This window comes from Branchiostoma belcheri, unplaced genomic scaffold (genome assembly GCF_001625305.1).
Source record: "Branchiostoma belcheri isolate BF01 breed outbred unplaced genomic scaffold, Haploidv18h27 scaffold36, whole genome shotgun sequence".
In the NCBI taxonomy this organism is placed as follows: Eukaryota; Metazoa; Chordata; class Leptocardii; order Amphioxiformes; family Branchiostomatidae; genus Branchiostoma; species Branchiostoma belcheri.
In genome coordinates, this window is record NW_017803976.1 from 1347481 (window position 1) to 1364109 (window position 16629).

Genomic DNA, 16629 nt, shown 5'->3' on the forward strand with positions numbered 1-16629 from the left:
CTCATGGAACGAAAAGTATGATACAAAAGACAACAAAGCACTAACAAGTTTTTAAAAATTCATAATGGGAACTATTTGCGTATATTATTGATATAAATTGATGATTTTTCGTTAATCAAAACAGCCCGGCCGGGCCCCGGTTTGGATGTGACCTCAGCATTACTGTCTTCGACATGCCCGTATACAGTACTAGAAGGCAGTATAAAAGTAACGTAGAAGATTTGCTAGAGTACTAGTTGGTACGGCTAAATATGCGCACAGCCCCAGGTTCCCAGGTCCTGAAAATGGAAGGCGACAGCTGGCCATCGAAGCAGTTAACGTCGCCAAACCATTGCACCTTATTTGTGGAGGGAAATTCCGATTTTATTTTTAGCATCTCCGGGCAAAGAGAGAGACTGAGCTGTACTCTCTGTGGATATTAACTGTGCAGATATAACGTGCTGCTAAGGTAAGAATAATTTGAAACATAGAAACATCATCTTTAGTTTTACACCTATTTGACTTTTATGTGTGCATGTGTAATTTGTGGTGGTAATATGAGAAGTGAGAGAGGAAGTTTGTGCAGCCTGAAAACATGGGTTTGTGGGAGGGGGGCTGCCCGTCAGTGACACCCGAGTGGTTATGATGTAGGGACGGTAAAATTTTATGTATAACGGATGTGTGTTTGTTAGCATTGCAACTGAAAACGAAACCTGCATTCTTATTGTATAGATTAGAGGCTATTGTTGTATTGTTCCATGTCGTACAGGCCGACGTGCCTTAGCTTCGGCGTCAAATACTAGTATGTGAATGAGTACTAGCAGTACATTTATATCATGCACTTTTTGGCTGCTACGCTGGATTATAATTTTTTCTCACATGGATACCTGTGTTGCGCTATTAGCGACCTCTTTGCTATTTCTGTTCTTTCACTCAAGTTTCAACTTTATTTATTTTACCAGGGAATACCTCAGATCTATTGATCTGCTTTTCAGACGGTATTCCTGGAAAAAACGTACATTCATAAAAATTACAAATCAAACACAAAAATATACAAATTAAAAATGTTACAAACTACAAACATATATCACTTTCTACGTACTCAATATGATACCCACAATGATCGTTCATCTTTACATGTGATATGTGTGGCATCGTAGGCCAGAGGTCATCTCCAAGGACAAGATGGCGGACAGAAAGCGTCTGTACAAGGTGCCCAAGGAGACGTACACGTTCTGCGGGAACCAGGTGGAAATCTGGGAGGAGCTGGCGAATTGTGGAGAAGGTGCAACCGTCTGGGAGTCGGTGAGAAGTTCATCATGCTCTTCATCTTTTGAATCACTTACGTATATGTATATACTGCACCTGCTAGCCGCTAATTGTTTTCTCTACTATATGTAGTAGTAGTAGATTGGTTTATTATTGTTGCTTCACAACAAACATTTACAGTCTCGCAGTGTAAGTAGTAACTCGCACTGAATTGAACTGGTAAACATTAATATAACAGGTAGTGACATAATAACATATTTAAAATACAGGTAGAGATATCACGATTAAAATCACTCGTTACATATAGTCGTGCCAATTATTCATATAAAAGTTATGACATATCATATTTAAAATAGAGGTGGAAATATCACATATTAAAATCACTATATTACAAATAGTAGCAGCACAAGGATCTATAAACTAAATCAAAGTCAGGTAACAATTATGAGACTAGTAGTTAATCAAGCGCGTCATATATGGGACAGCACTGTTTCTATATCTCTCCGTTCCGAAGTACAGCGCTGGAGTTCTAAATTATTAGAAAATCGAGTTTGACGGCTAGTGATAGTCTGTCTGTGAGGTGGCAAAAGGTGGCGGTAGTGACCAGATGTTAGCAACTACTATAAACAACTTCAGATCCTATAGTATCAACTGACATGCAGTGTGCTTCAATTGTAGGGTCAAACATGTAGGTTCAATGGTCCAATAGAGAAAGTGACATGAACCAAGAATAAATATTTTACATTTTGGCATGGAAAACTTTCATCATTATCTGCTGTGTGTCCGCGGTAGAGATTCAGGCTGTGGCTCTTTTTAACGGCCAAATCAAGTCTTACGAAACGACAACATCGATCTGCCTTGCAACGTTAAATTTTGCATTGCCCATGACGTGTCAGTCATCTGCGCTATGCCAGGTATGTCGGTCAAGGGCTTAATGCAGTTCTTTCTAATCTCGCTAAGTGGCGTTTGTAAGTAGGCCAAGATCTGACGCGCACGCTAACACATGCTTGTCTCTGCAGGGTGAGACTATGAGCAGGTATCTTGAGCAGTCCGGGCTGGACCTGGAAGATAAGGAGGTTTTAGAACTGGGCTCTGGAACGGGACTGGTCAGCATCGTGGCAAGCTTAATGGGTAAGCAATTTTCATAATCTTTGCTTTGTTTTAGTTAGGTTCAGCCAATGGCTACGCCAGAAAACAGACACAATTTTAGCCGGCACATTTTACAACATCAGATAGATCTCACTATAAAAAGTTTTCTTTTAATACCTGGCGAACACCTACGTAATGTAATTGCATGCAGCATTCCGTGATGCAATTTTCTCAATTAACAAAGATTTGTCACAATTATTCACCCGTTTCCAGGCGCCAAAGTCACGGCGACAGACCTCGGGGAGGTGCTGTGCTGCACCAAGGGTAACATCCCGAGGAACACGGAGGACAGGGTCAAGCACCGCCCGGTCATCCGCAGACTGGAGTGGGGCAGCGACGACCTGGACGGCTTCATCCCGCAGTACGACTACGTGCTGGGGGCGGACATCGTCTACATCAAGCGCACGTTTCCCGAACTCATGCGCACCATCATGCACGTCTGCGGCCCGCAAACCACCCTAATACTCGCCAACAAGTTCAGGTGGTACACCGACGGAGAGTTCTACGAGAACGTCCTCAGCAAAAAGTTTGACGTGGAAGAAATTCTCTACGACGAGGAAAACAAAGTGAAGGTTTTTCGCTGTAAAAAGAAAACCGAGGAAGTGTAGCAAAGTTTGTGGATTTTACAACTAGATACTTTTCCGGAAACCATGATCCAGTTTTAGAACCGTCATTTGGTCTCGATCTGTACTGCCTACGGGAGAGAACTACGATTAAGGAAGAAAATGCAAATTTGTGTTTTATTCATTTATTTATTATCATAATTTACGATATAGTGATCATCATCACTATTGCACATTTCAGTATCTGGAACATCTTCTTTAATAGCGTCTATCTGTATGATATATTGTTGCACACTTCGAGTTTCCCTCCATATTTACTATATTTATTGATCTTTTAATCTTGGGACCAAACAAGGATAGTGTTTCGATAAGGAAAATTGACCTTATCCGAAAAAAATTTGTAAGTTATATATAAAACCCCAGAATGTAAAACTAATATAGGAGAAAGACTAGTGAACGAAAAATATATTACAAGCTCTTCTGCTTATTGATCATCGATCAAATAGATTAGTTTTGCTCCCTACCAATCATGGCACTGTACTTAAGGTTACGCCAGCGTTTTCAAGATACTGTACATTATACCGACGGTCTTTGGGCTGTTGCATTTTCAAGTCACACAAAGATATTTGTGCTGTAGTAGGCATTGCTGATCGCGTCTCTTATAAAGAATTACATTTGTAATTAAACAAGAATTGTTACACTGCTTCACTGGGTCAGTCTATTGAGGAAGACCAGAGTGACTGGTCGAAAGCTCTAGGTGAGAGAATTTTTTGTGTTGGACCAAAAGTTTTAACTTTAAACATGTAACTACCAACACAGATGAACTTTCATGATAGTATGTTGACGGACTTCAATAAAAACTGTCGAATCTATGATTCTGTAGTGGATTCACAACTGTTCATAGTTTGCTAAATCCTGAAGGGGCTTGCACTATAAACGACTGAACAGCGCTAGCTGTGTGGTTGTTGGAGATTATGCATGTTAGCATGTTCTGGTGCAGAAGAAGACAAGAACGACAGAGGGCGTTGTTAGGGCATGGCAGACGACGTGACCAGGCCTGGACGTGACGGAAATATGCGGGTTCAAAATTCCCGCGCCTGACCTTTGTACCCCTTGGATACGTACCACTATTGAGCGGGTTGAAGGTAAGTCATTATTAATGCATTGTCTACATCATTTGGCACTTTTTATGAATAAAATATCAAATCATTCATAACTATTTGAGTTGTATATTTCAATTATCTTTTATCAATATAAGGTTAACCATAAATGTGTAACGTTATTTTTTGTTATCCCTATTTAAAAGTCAAACATTCCAAGATGGCGGAACTGGAGGAAATTTTTCTGTGTTCTTGAGAAACCATCTCGTTTTTCGATGTGTAGCCACAAATTTCAAGTGTTAATTTGGATGACATCGTGTTTTTCTACTGACTAAAGATACATTGTTCCACATGACCGTTCATACATGTTACCATGTGAGATAACGAAGGTGCAAACTGTAAGTAAACGTCAGCAAGTTCGTGGGGAGGGGGGCATAAAAATATGTTTCGGGAAATTTGTCATTTCTTTTGTATATAAAAAGTTGCCCCCTTGCGCTATTTCCTTGTACGGACGATAATTTCACCCTGTTATTTCTGCCTGGGAAACATTAAAATCTCCCAGAACCATTGTTACAGTTGATTCTATTTGCTCTACCGACAGTTTTAAGTGTTTTCTGAGCTTCTGGACCAATCAAACGCCATGTCTTACAAGACAGAGAAAGAAGCCTTTGTCAGTAATCTGAACGGCACGACGGTGACAGAAATCGCGCTCATCAACGCCTCCGCCCCGCTGGCCGTGCTGCTGAGAGCCGTGGTCGTACCCTGGCTGTTCGGGCAAGTCTACTTCAAGTTTAACATTGGGTAAGAATATGTAGAGGTTGTCATCCTTGCTGGGCTAGCTAGTACTGGAGCTGTGTTACCGGTACTGTTTAAAATAATGTTGGTAATACAGGATGTCACAAGTCATTATCATTTTGTTCCATCCTTGTTACTGTAAGGCCACACCAATTTAATTTGTTGCTTCTCGGATCGCCGAAAAAAAACAACCCTGCAAAATGCTCAATGAAAGACATATTTTGACCCCAATGGTTGAAGAAAGTCCTTTTCTTCCTAGTTCTTAAGGTTTTTCAATGTAGCAATGCAATTGTTTCATTAAAAGTTTAAAATCTATTGTTTTAATTATAAACCAGCCTGGTATGTTAACTTCATGCTCATATTGTAACATTTCCGACTATCATGGGGTGCCTTGGCCTGTTTTTTTTTTCACCCTGTCACTTTATATTTTTTGGAAAAAATCTGAGAAACAACAAATTAAATTGGTGTGGCCTAAGGGGTGGTTATATTTTTTGTGGTTTTCGCAGTGATCACCACTCCACCACAAATTCATGACACAGAGAATATATTCTCCCTTAGTTGTATGTATTGTACAAGAGAATTTTTTCAATCACAAATTTGAAACACCACAAAACCCCTAGGCCTTCTTTCCATCCTTCTGCAAAATGAAACAACCGTGAACATAAATGAATTGCAGAACTAAGTTAATAAACAAATACTAGGATGGTACATAATATTAATAAGTAAACATATAGAATAGGTTCTATCTTGATGATTCACTCTTTCCAATGTTATTTTTTTCAAGCTTGCATTGTGATTCCTGCTTATGCTAAAGCCTTTTCCCATATTTTGTCCTTCTCTTGTACTTCACATGTTTTTGTTTTTACTCAGGTTTAGATTTCTGGTGGACTTCTGCCTACTGGTCCTTCCCACCATGCTTTGTGTCACCATCCTGGCAGACCATACCATCGGGCTACTCTCAGGGGGTGTCAGCATGGTTCTCAGCTTACTTGTCTTCAACGACAGACACAGCAAGCCTTCAAAACCCCCTCAAAAAACCCAGAGTGTATCCCTCCAGACAATTTTTGAGAGAAAACTGTCAGAAAAGGTGCCCTTTGTTACAAACTACAGGGCCTTTGCAAATATTGCCACGGCGGTTTGTATTTTGGCGGTAGATTTCCACATTTTCCCCAGGAGATTTGCGAAGGCGGAACTATACGGTACAGGGCTGATGGACGCTGGCGTCGGCTCGTTTGTTGTATCCAACGCCATCGTCTCTCCCGAGGCCAGAGGGAAATACAGAGCAGCAAGGTATGATGGTTCTTTATTTATGTTTACCGAAGGAAAACATACTGTTTTTACTCAATTTCCTCTTCTTCTTCTCCAAACACTAACCTCTGACCTTGCCAATGACATGATTTGTTGACGTCTGTCACCGTGGTGACTGGTGTTGGGTTACATAATGTTGCAATTTCATGGTCTGCTCTGCTCCTGTCACCATATACTAGTAGTACATGTATGTGAATGTGTTTGAGTAAAAATTAACAGGGCAGACCATGTCCGAAGGTAAACATTATGCATTTGCTTTGCAAATGTTACTTCTCTAGTTATTTATTTATTTCATCTTATAAACACCTGGGTAGCCTTTACAACAGTAAAATTGTTGATTTCCAAAAGGGCCCAGGAACACATAAACAATATAAGATGATATTTCTTATGATATTTTATGAACTGTACCAGAAGTAAATGATGTAGATTTATGGAATTTCATCTAGAAAAGTATAGTCAAACCTGCCCAAGCGGCCACCTCTTCAAGCCAGTACAGTCACCTGGCCATAACAACCACCTTTTCGTAGGCACAAGCATTTAGTGACCTACAAAAAGCAGTGCCACCTGTCCAAGAAGACCATTTAACATCGTTCCCTTCGGTGGTCTTCATGGGCAGGTTTGACTGTAGTTGAAATCTTGCATATAGATGTTTGTACATATGTGTATGCTTATTCGTATGTAGATAGGTTGCATGTATAATACGCATACCTCCTAACATACATTTTTACGTTGGAAGATATACATATTCTTACAAACTACTATTACATGTGTATACAACCATTTGGTCAGCTAGCGTTTGGGATATCTATATACATGTATACCAGGGTTTTTCAGCATAATAATAACTGTTTTATGTGAAATTTTCTAGGAGTCTCTCGGGAAAGCTATCCAACATTGCCCAGTCCGTCAAGTCTACGGCCCCCCTGTGGATGATTGGTTTGTCCCGTATGGTGGCGGTGAAAGCGTTGGAGTACCAGGAACATGTGACGGAGTACGGCGTACACTGGAACTTCTTCTTCACTCTAGCGGTGGTCAGGGTAAGACTACAGTATGACCCTCCAGTCAAGAAAGGCTTTCAACATTTCACACACACACCAAGATTTGAATTCAATGTTCATTGCTCTGCTTACCTCTTAAAGAGCCTAGTACATGTTCAAGACTTCTTTCTTAATTCTTTATTCTGTTGGTCAATATTGTAACAAATATATCCTGTAGGTGTGGTGAATTGCCATACCTAATATCCTTATGTCTATGTTTCTATCATTATATATCCTCTACAGCAAAGGATCTGCCAATTTTGTAATCTAGATTATATTGAAGATGAATGCCATTTTGTAGTTGACTGCACATTATATAGAAATGAGAGGGATTCCCTCTATACTTATGTAATAGATAAGTTCCCAAGCTTTAGACATTTAGATAGAATAGAAAAATTTGAATTCCTCATGAAACTTGACAAACCATGTATCATTAGCTCCATATGTTCGTACATCTTTAACTGCGTCAAGAAGCTAGAAGAAGCTGAACCTGTAAATAGTAGATCGCATTAGTTTATATATTATATAAGTGTCATTACTGTTTTCTTTTCCCTGTCTACCCATGACCTGTACTTAGCTCGTTAGAGCACAAGCGTACAATAAAGGTCTTTCATTCATTATTTTGACCTGTGCATGTACAATAGATTGACATTGTTTTTTTTTCCGCCAGGTTCTGTCAACAGCAGTGCTCCAGTTTGCCGGGACTGGCATGAGTGGCCTTCTGTCATTGGTCCTTGCAGTGCAGTACCAGTTTGCCCTGTCCAATCAGGGCTTGCAAGACTTCGTCCTGCACGGTTCTGATGGTAGGGACTCACGTAGGGGTTTCCTGGATGCCAACAGGGAAGGGATCTGCTCCTGCTGGGGGTTTCTGGCAGTCTACTTTGCAGGAGTGGAGCTGGGGAGGTTCATCTTTAAGAAAAGGTCAGGACCTTAAAGATTAGGGTCATGAGTGAGGTGAAGAAGCTGTGCCTTTAAAATGGTTAGTTGTGAGATGTACCTGTAATACATGAGATATACCTATAATACATGAGATATACCTGTAATACATGAGATATACCTATAATACATGAGATATACCTGTAATACATGAGATATACCTATAATACATGAGATATACCTGTAATACATGAGATATACCTATAATACATGAGATATACCTGTAATACATGAGATATACCTATAATATATGAGATATACCTGTAATACATGAGATATACCTGTAATACATAAGACATACCTGTAATACATGGGATATACCTGTAGTACATGAGATATACCTGTAATACATGAGATATACCTGTGAACACATTGACAGAATGTACTGCACCTGTGCAAAACCCATAATGTATTGTGCATAGCACTTTGGCAGAATGTCTCACTTAAGGGCATATTCACATATTTAAGGATGACATCCCATCTATAGTTCTCAAATGTGTCGGAAAAGTTATTTTCTGCTATGAGCAAAATTTTGATGCAACATTGACCAATGAAACCTGAAATATCTAGGTTTCATGCAGCCACAGTATGTCCTCTGACATGCTAACACAACATGCCTTTCATCAGGACTTGTTTGCCATGGAAATATGTACATTAGGCCACAGCAAGTAATTTTTATGGATGACATCAGCGCACGCATTAATTTTCGCCTGATTTTGGAAAAAAAACAAGAAATTTTGTTGCCTTCTGACAGTGGACACCATGCCGAAAATGTGCAAAGATGCATATGTCTGTTGACAAGCCAGAAGGTGTATGGCAGATAACTATAAAGAGAGGAGACAAGAAAAGGCTCTGATTTAATGTTTTGTTTCTTACTTTGATGCAGTGATATGTGATGTTGGCTGTGTATATGTGATGTTCCCAATGAATCAAAACCATTTATACAATGATTGAGTCAAAATTTTAAAATGTAGTAACCTTGTTTTTTTCGGCCCACCTTGTTTTTTTTCGCCCACTCGCATTAGATTTGGAATCTGTGGAGGATGTCATCTATAAAATTTACTTGCTGTGGCCTTACTGGTAGTCTAGATTTACCCCGGTGACCTAAAATTCTAAAGTCTTTCCAACAGGTCCACAGTGCAGCAGTGGCTGGTAGCCTGTGGTCAGCTGCTGGTGACCTGTGGTGTGTTCTGGGTCCTGCTGGTCCTGTGTGTGGAGCATGTGGAGCCTGTGTCCAGACGCACAGCTAACCTCCCCTACCAACTCTGGATGGTACGTTCCAACCATCAAATGGTATACCTGGCAATAGTGCTGTGTACCTAAACCCATAGCCTGACTAATCGCGCTCCTGGCGGCCGGCCACCCCGAAGTTGCCTCCCCCCTTGGGGTGGGGGTCATTAACCTCCGTCCGAGAGCTTGTGTAACACAGGCTACCTAAACCCACATTTAATTTGGTTCAGGTTAGAGGTTTAGGTTACAAGTCCGGACCTAAACCCATGGCATATGCAAAATTGCATGTTGGCAACCTTGCAATGTTGTTTGGGCAAAACTTTGGCCACATAACATGGAGGCTGATTTTTGACGATGCCCGATGGCAATGTTTTCTTCATTTTGCAGCAAAGATTTTGCAATCATCATATCCAGTTGCTTGAGTAACTGCTTTTTGGCGTAAGGTTTAAGGTAGTTTGGAAAAAAAGGGGTATGTGAAATGTTGTTTTTTTTCTTGGTAATAAGTCCAGACTTGGTTCTTGACTTTTAGTTTTTTTTGGACTTGAACCTAAGTCCGGATCCAAGTCCAGTGAACCGGTACATAGCACTACCTGGCAACCATCCATCTCCAGCTTGTGTCTGCTTCCCAACCATAGTAAAGCTGTTTAGGCAAAGAAGTATTTATTGGAAAGTGCACACAAGATGGTACAGATGCAATTACCAGAATAATCAAGAAAAATCACTAGTGAAGAGCATGCCCGTAGCGAGGATTTTGAATGGGGGGGTTCTTCCCACTGCTTGAGGGACCAGCGAGTGCCGAAGGCGCGAGGTTCCTAGGGGGGTCCGAGGGCATGCTCCCCGGGGAAATTCTGACAAATGAACCTTCTGAAATGGAATTACCTGCGTTTCTTTAGAGGATTTCAAGAAAAAATCAGAGATAATTTTTTTCAATAACAAAGTGAGCAGTTCTACGATTCCAGCCTCGCTGGTGACACGAATCAGTCCATCTTTTTAAAGAAAAATCTTGGACCTTTAGATAAAAAGTGGACCAAAAAGTGGACCTTTGAGCCTTGTGGGGGGGTTCGTCAACACAATGAAGGAAAGAAAAGGATTAATATTCTAACATTACATTACATTCAACATGAAGAAAGTTTTGAACTTTTAAGTTCAGAACTTTCTTCATGTTGAATGTAATGCAATACCTCTATGGTTTAAAAACCATAAAGGTATACTGCAGAGTCTTAGTCTTCTCTATGGTTGTTATCTTTTTCACACTGTGGAGTTTTAAACTGATGTTTGATTTGTTTTGTATTAGATGGTTTACAACATCCAGATCATTGGCAGTATGCTATTGGTCGATCTGGTGGTTGTCATAGCAGCAGAGCTGAGACTGTTGAAGAGAGACTACAGCCCGAGGATTTGGGCTCTAGAAAACACCACAGGTAGGTGTGCAGTAATCGGTACCATACATTCTTGTACTGAGCCATGACTAGAAATGAAATGTTGCATCTTGAATCTTAAATGTGATATCTGAAGAAAGCTTTAACAAGAAATAAAGATTTCATAGCTCTGTAAAATATTTAGAATTTTTGTTTGTTCTTGTTTTATTCAACTTTTCTGTTTACATCTATGCATTTTCCCACTGGCAACCCCCATCTGCCCACCCATATGCTGTCTCTTAAGTGTACAAACATACATACAATGTACATACATACACACACACGCGCGCGCGCGCACACATGTGCACACACATGAACACACGCGCACACACACATGCATACACACAAACGCACACACACACACACACATGCATACAAATGTACACACACGCGCACACACACACACAGACACACACACACGTGTATACACACACACACAAACACACACAAAACAATACTTCTGTAGAGGCAAATATCATGAAGGTTTGCGATATCCCTCCTCCTCAGATGACAGTGAGGATGCTGCCCCCACTGAACAGCAGCTGCCTGATTGGTGCCTGCTGTCAGCTGTAAACAGGAACCAGCTGTTCTTCTTCCTGCTGGCCAACCTGCTGACCGGAGCTGTGAACCTGTGCGTGGACACCCTGCGTACTGACCACTTCCTGTCCTTCTGTATCGTGTTCGCTTACATGTTACAGCTTTGTAACATAGTAGTTGTGCTTCACGCTAGAAACATCTCGCTAAAGTTCTGGTGATTCTTGTACAAAACATATACTGAGGTGCGAGTTTAGTTTGTTGTTTGCTGTTATATTTACTTTTATATGAATGCACATTCCAGTTTATGGTGAGTTTGTTATTGGAGAACTTCTTATAGCAAGGTAAGTGTAACCTTCATAATTTTGTATAGTATTGAGCTTCAATGTACAAATGTAGCTGGTCCAAATGTGTGGCACACCTCAGTTCTGATTTGTTAGTGTTAGAAATACCCATCTGCAGTCTTCACTTTGCAGGAACATTTTCAATATTGCAGAAGAAAAATTAAGCAAAATAAATACAATTTTGCAGACTGAAAAAATCAGGCTTGTGGGGTCTTTTCAGATAGAGGGTGTTCTAGCTATGTCATTGCTAAGGGGGTATGGATTCAGGATCGGTCTATTGTTTAACACCTTTTGTGTTTACTTCTGACTTTATTATGTCTAGTAATTTTGCATGTATTTTCAAATTGCATGTAAAATGTTTGCCAACATACAATTTTGTATATTTCATGGCTTTAGGCCCACAGCAAGTACAATGTATTTCAAAATTGCAGAACAAAATTTTGACATCCTGCAATTTTGTAGTACTCTGAAAAAAGTATTAATTTCTACCACTGTTTGTTGTTCAGGGATGTCATTACCACAATATGGTTTGTGACTGTTGGATATCACAGCCCTTGTTATTCTCTGTTCCTCTGGAAATACAGATCAGCAAGGCAGCAATGTGTTTGCAAGGACACAGCTTGTACAGTTTTTCCAATGATGTTTGTTAATGATGTATGTTTTTTTTTCAAACTAATTGGCTCCAGAGACACATGGCATATATGTGAGCGGGAACAGTTGTTGTTTAGAACCCCGAGTTATTTGGATGCTGCTTAGTAGAGAGACTGACTACAGGACTGACAGGACAGACATGGCCGGCTAATTAACCTAAATTAAAGACATGCATCATCATCACTTCCAAATCTTATTTTATTCACATGGATTTATGAGCATTAGATAGCAAGCACAAATGTGCTTATAAAATCTCCTGCTTAAGAACATGAAACATACAAAATACAGGTTAAAATAACTATATACAAATGTGTAATGAACATGAAATGAAAGTGGCTGGTGCATGCACCAATAAACATGAAATGAATGCCGTTGAGTAACTGCTTTTTGGCAAATGCCGTTAATATGATAAATTAAATCTTCCAGACTGAGAGATGAAATTGTAGACAGTATCGAAAATACAGCAATACTTGTAGTAGAGTATGGGAGGGACCCAGACCCTGGGGGAAGACCCCCCAAGACCAGATACAAGTCTTCCTAAGGGAAGCGGAGACCATGGCCCTTGATAGAACTGTCAGGAGGACACATACGAGGGGGAGCAAGGGGCCAGTACCTGGCCTGATCTGATGAGCACGTAGGCAGGGAGGAAGGGGCTACCGGTAATTGTAAGGAGTCAAGTGCATAATGTGGTGTCATTTGAATTGAGTGGGTCAAAGGGGAATATGTTTTCAAGGGGTTAACAGGATATGGATATTAACAACATTTTAGTCCTTTCCTTACTGTAAAGTTTGCAGTGCAACAAATAGTGTTCTGATGTGTCATTTGAATGCCCACATTTGCACTCTGGGCTAGCAAGGAGGTATTTAACCTCCTTGGGGCTAGTGATGCTGGAACAGTTTGTAGTTCAGCTGGCTGAAGTTGAGTCTGAGCCTGGTTAGATGTACATGTATTGCATGGTGTCCGTGGCCGTATGAGTAGTGGGGGTCTCTAGGCATGCTATCAAAGCAAGACTCTAGTTCATTTTTAATGTATGGATGGAGAAAGATAATTTGGCAGTCTGTGGTAATTGGTTCCAAGAGAGAATGGCAGAAGGCAAGAAGGATCTTTTGTATTTTTCAGTTTTGATGGCAAAATGGAGATAACTCAAGTTCGCATGTAGGCCATAAGGGGTGGAGTCACGGATGAGTGGGGGAACCAAATCTTGTAGATATTTGGAAGCTACTGTAAGTTTGTGCTTTTCACATCTTAGCAAGTGTTTCCCAACCTAACCAGAAAACATTGGCGTACTCATTTAAAGGACGTATCATGGTTTTGTACAAATATTTTTAAACTTCTAAATATTCAGACAGAATTGCCCACTTTCCTACAAACCACTAGAGAGTCCAAACTTAGACCACTTTATCTATACCCCAACAACTACTGTATACACCATACAAAAATCCAGACAATTGCTCTTCTAGAACTTGAACTGCTGGCAAGCAAACCCACAAGCACAAAAGTTCCTACATCACTGCAGTGATGTAGGAACCCATCACAAAGCCCAGTTTTGCACTTGAACTTGGTCTCCCCAACGGTCCAAACCATGCCTTCAAGCCAGTTATGCCACCAAATTCACAGTCTCCCACACTAAAGCAAACTGATTTTATACCTTTCAGATGAAGGCAATAAAAACATCTGATCTACGAGATAAAAGATAGATGTTGTATTATCGGAGAGGAAGTCGATTTGGGGTACTCTATCAAAATGAATAATGAACTATGAGAGGAAAGCCAAACTAGCGTGACACTAGCTGTTTACTACTTGGCCTTTATGAGTAATGCAGACTGCCAGTTGTCTGAACTTCACCTTTATCAACTCTGTCTCCACCCTCAACCTCTCCCACTGTTGTTCCTCCCTCTGTGCACCCTCCCCACCTGATTCCACAGACTCGCTCATATCAGCCTGGCTGCCATCATACAGGAGGTCATCAGAAAACAATCTGTAAGCCTTGCCCTTCATGGATCTGATAAAATCTCTGACCCCTTCAGCACTGAACCTGTTATCGTACAGTCTGACTTCCTCCACATTTCTACTAACCTTCAGCCTTGCAGCTATGGTGGGGAGGGACTTGTCACTGATGGAATTGTGATACATATCTACATGTGTCAGGAAGGGAAGGTTGATAAAGGCTTTCATTAGCTCTCCAACATCGGACAATTTGTTATAACTAAGGTCCACCATCTTCAGGTTCTGACATGAAGCAAGACCTTGAGCAAGACCAGACACTGCCTCATCACTTATGGCATTTTGACTGAGATCTATCTCCTCTAACATATGAAAGTGTTGAAACATCTGAGTTGAGACACTTATTATGTTGTCCAATGACCAGCCCTTTAGTTTCAGCTTCTTTAGTAGATGTTGCACCCCATACAGCTGGTTGATGTGTATAGCCTCCTCCTCCCCCTGACAGCTGACACAAAGTGCTAACTCCTGCAGGTTGGGCAGCTGAGAGAGGAACTGGAGTAGAAGGGGGACATCACTAGTGCGTAGTGGGGCAACATTGGACCAAGGGTAATCTGCAGATGTGAGATCAAGTTTTGTTACCTGGCTAGCATTCTTTCTGTTACAGATGAGAGACACAAGATCACCAGATATGTTATTTTCCCTAATCTTCAACTGCAGCCGTTTGCATTGTCCCTGTAGCAGCAACAGCAGTGCTCCCTTATTTGAGATTCTATGACTTTCGAGGTAGACCTTCTTCAAATTCTCACATGAAGATAGACCTCTAGCAAGATCGGGCACTGCTTCGTCACTAATGGCATTGTGACTGAGATCTATCTCCTCCAAGTTGGGGAGGGGGGGTAAGAAATCTCCCCTGCCAGATAACTTGTTATGACTAAGGTTAACCTTCTTCATGTTCTGAGATGAACTAAGACCTTCAGCAAGACCAGGCACTGCCTCATCACTAATATCATTGTGACTGAGATCTATCTCCTCCAAGTTCTGTAGAGTTGGTAATTGTTCTGTGAGTGACAGAATGTCGTCACTGGTCAAGTTGCAGTAGGTAAAACCCAGCATCTTTAGTGGAGGAAATCTGCTAACCTCGTCACCCTCTGCTGATGATGTACCAGGACATAGCAGGGACAGTCCTTGACACAATTTCAGCCATTCAGAAGAGCTGACCTTCAGACATTTCAAATTCAACTTCACTAAACATTCCAGATGGCGAAAAGATGATGCAAGTTCAGCAACAGCAGCAGTAGGCAGTACTAGTAGTGAGGACCTTTCACACCATGCACCATTGTTATCTTCTTCCTTTTGTCTCCCATAGAGAACTAACTCTTGGATGTCAAAAGGAAGGAAGGAGAAAACACTTGGCCATACATCTGGCCGAGTTTTACACTGCAGGGTGAGAGTTTCAGACCTTCCTGACAGACAGCTTACAGAGCTGTATTCAGTGAGTTCTGCATGTTTTAGGTTGTGCAGGCAGCTCAAGACAATCATGGCTTGTTTCATGTCGTCATTGTTAACTTCATTAAATGCAATGGCTATGTCTGTGATGTTTGGAGTGAATAACAGGGACTTTGACAAGTTGCCGAGGGTACCCGATGTGAACTTGTCTGACTTGACTTTAAGTTTCTCTAGGGATTGATTGAACAGCAAGTATTGTTGCATGATCTCAACTTTGATTTTTTTGTCCTTTTTTACAAAGAACATTAGTCTTGGCAGTAGACTGTCAAGAGACATACATGTACTTGACAGGCACTCAAAAAGAGGCAGGTAGCTGAGATATCTTATTTGATTCGTATGGTTGGTAGAAGAAGAACGTTTTGACCCAAAAGGATACTGTTTTGCTACATGTTTAAAAGTCATGTTTTCTGGTAGTTTTACTCTCTGAATAAGTGTTGTGTTCCTGATGAGTTGTGTCAAGCAGTGGAGGCCATGTAGGGAGATTTCAGGGATAGCAGACAAGTCCAGAGTTTTATCTGGAAAGAGAGTCTGTGTCAAAGATGACAGAGCGTCTAGCTGCTTTGATTCTGCAATTGTATTCACAACCAAGAAACGGTGGTTAGAATTGTCAGACTCTCCCTCCAGCTGCCGTTGCATGAGTAATGTTACAAACTGATGCAAGTGTGTTGGAGATTTTGTCATGCTCAGGAAGTGAGCAAGGCTGCAACAGGTGATGGGCAGGTGGTCTGACATTTCAGCACAAACTCTCAGGAGTTCTGAACAGTCAGCTGCAGTCTGGGTTCTGATTGCGTGTGCTACCCACTCTGCCATGAGAAACTGCCGTATGCTGTCATGTACAAACTGGAAGGCACTCTGTGCTTGATCAG

At 41.0% G+C, this 16629-nt stretch overlaps 3 protein-coding genes across 4 annotated transcripts; 2 read left to right on the forward strand and 1 right to left on the reverse strand.

Annotated features, from left to right (window-relative positions):
* The first annotated feature begins 268 nt into the window (after positions 1-268).
* On the forward strand, positions 269-3596 carry LOC109476148 (protein N-lysine methyltransferase METTL21A-like). Of its 2 annotated transcripts, none has more exons than XM_019777043.1 (4): positions 269-448; positions 1140-1284; positions 2268-2379; positions 2611-3596. In XM_019777043.1, the coding sequence occupies exons 2-4, from the start codon at positions 1165-1167 to the stop codon at positions 3003-3005; spliced, it is 627 nt and encodes a 208-aa protein (XP_019632602.1). In that variant the 5' UTR covers positions 269-448; positions 1140-1164; the 3' UTR covers positions 3006-3596. The 2 variants fall into 2 exon arrangements, with proteins under 2 accessions (XP_019632602.1, XP_019632603.1); XM_019777044.1 differs by having other exon boundaries at positions 1145-1284.
* Positions 3597-4253: 657 nt separating this feature from the next.
* LOC109476134 (phosphatidylinositol-glycan biosynthesis class W protein-like) lies at positions 4254-11678 on the forward strand. Its single transcript, XM_019777031.1, has 8 exons — positions 4254-4458; positions 4662-4861; positions 5726-6145; positions 7032-7200; positions 7871-8121; positions 9267-9408; positions 10661-10787; positions 11292-11678. The coding sequence occupies exons 2-8, from the start codon at positions 4701-4703 to the stop codon at positions 11537-11539; spliced, it is 1518 nt and encodes a 505-aa protein (XP_019632590.1). The 5' UTR covers positions 4254-4458; positions 4662-4700; the 3' UTR covers positions 11540-11678.
* A 1322-nt stretch (positions 11679-13000) lies between these two features.
* Positions 13001-16629, reverse strand: LOC109476140. Its single transcript, XM_019777036.1, has one exon. It carries the CDS (start codon positions 16571-16573, stop codon positions 14099-14101), a length of 2475 nt encoding a protein of 824 aa, XP_019632595.1. The 5' UTR covers positions 16574-16629; the 3' UTR covers positions 13001-14098.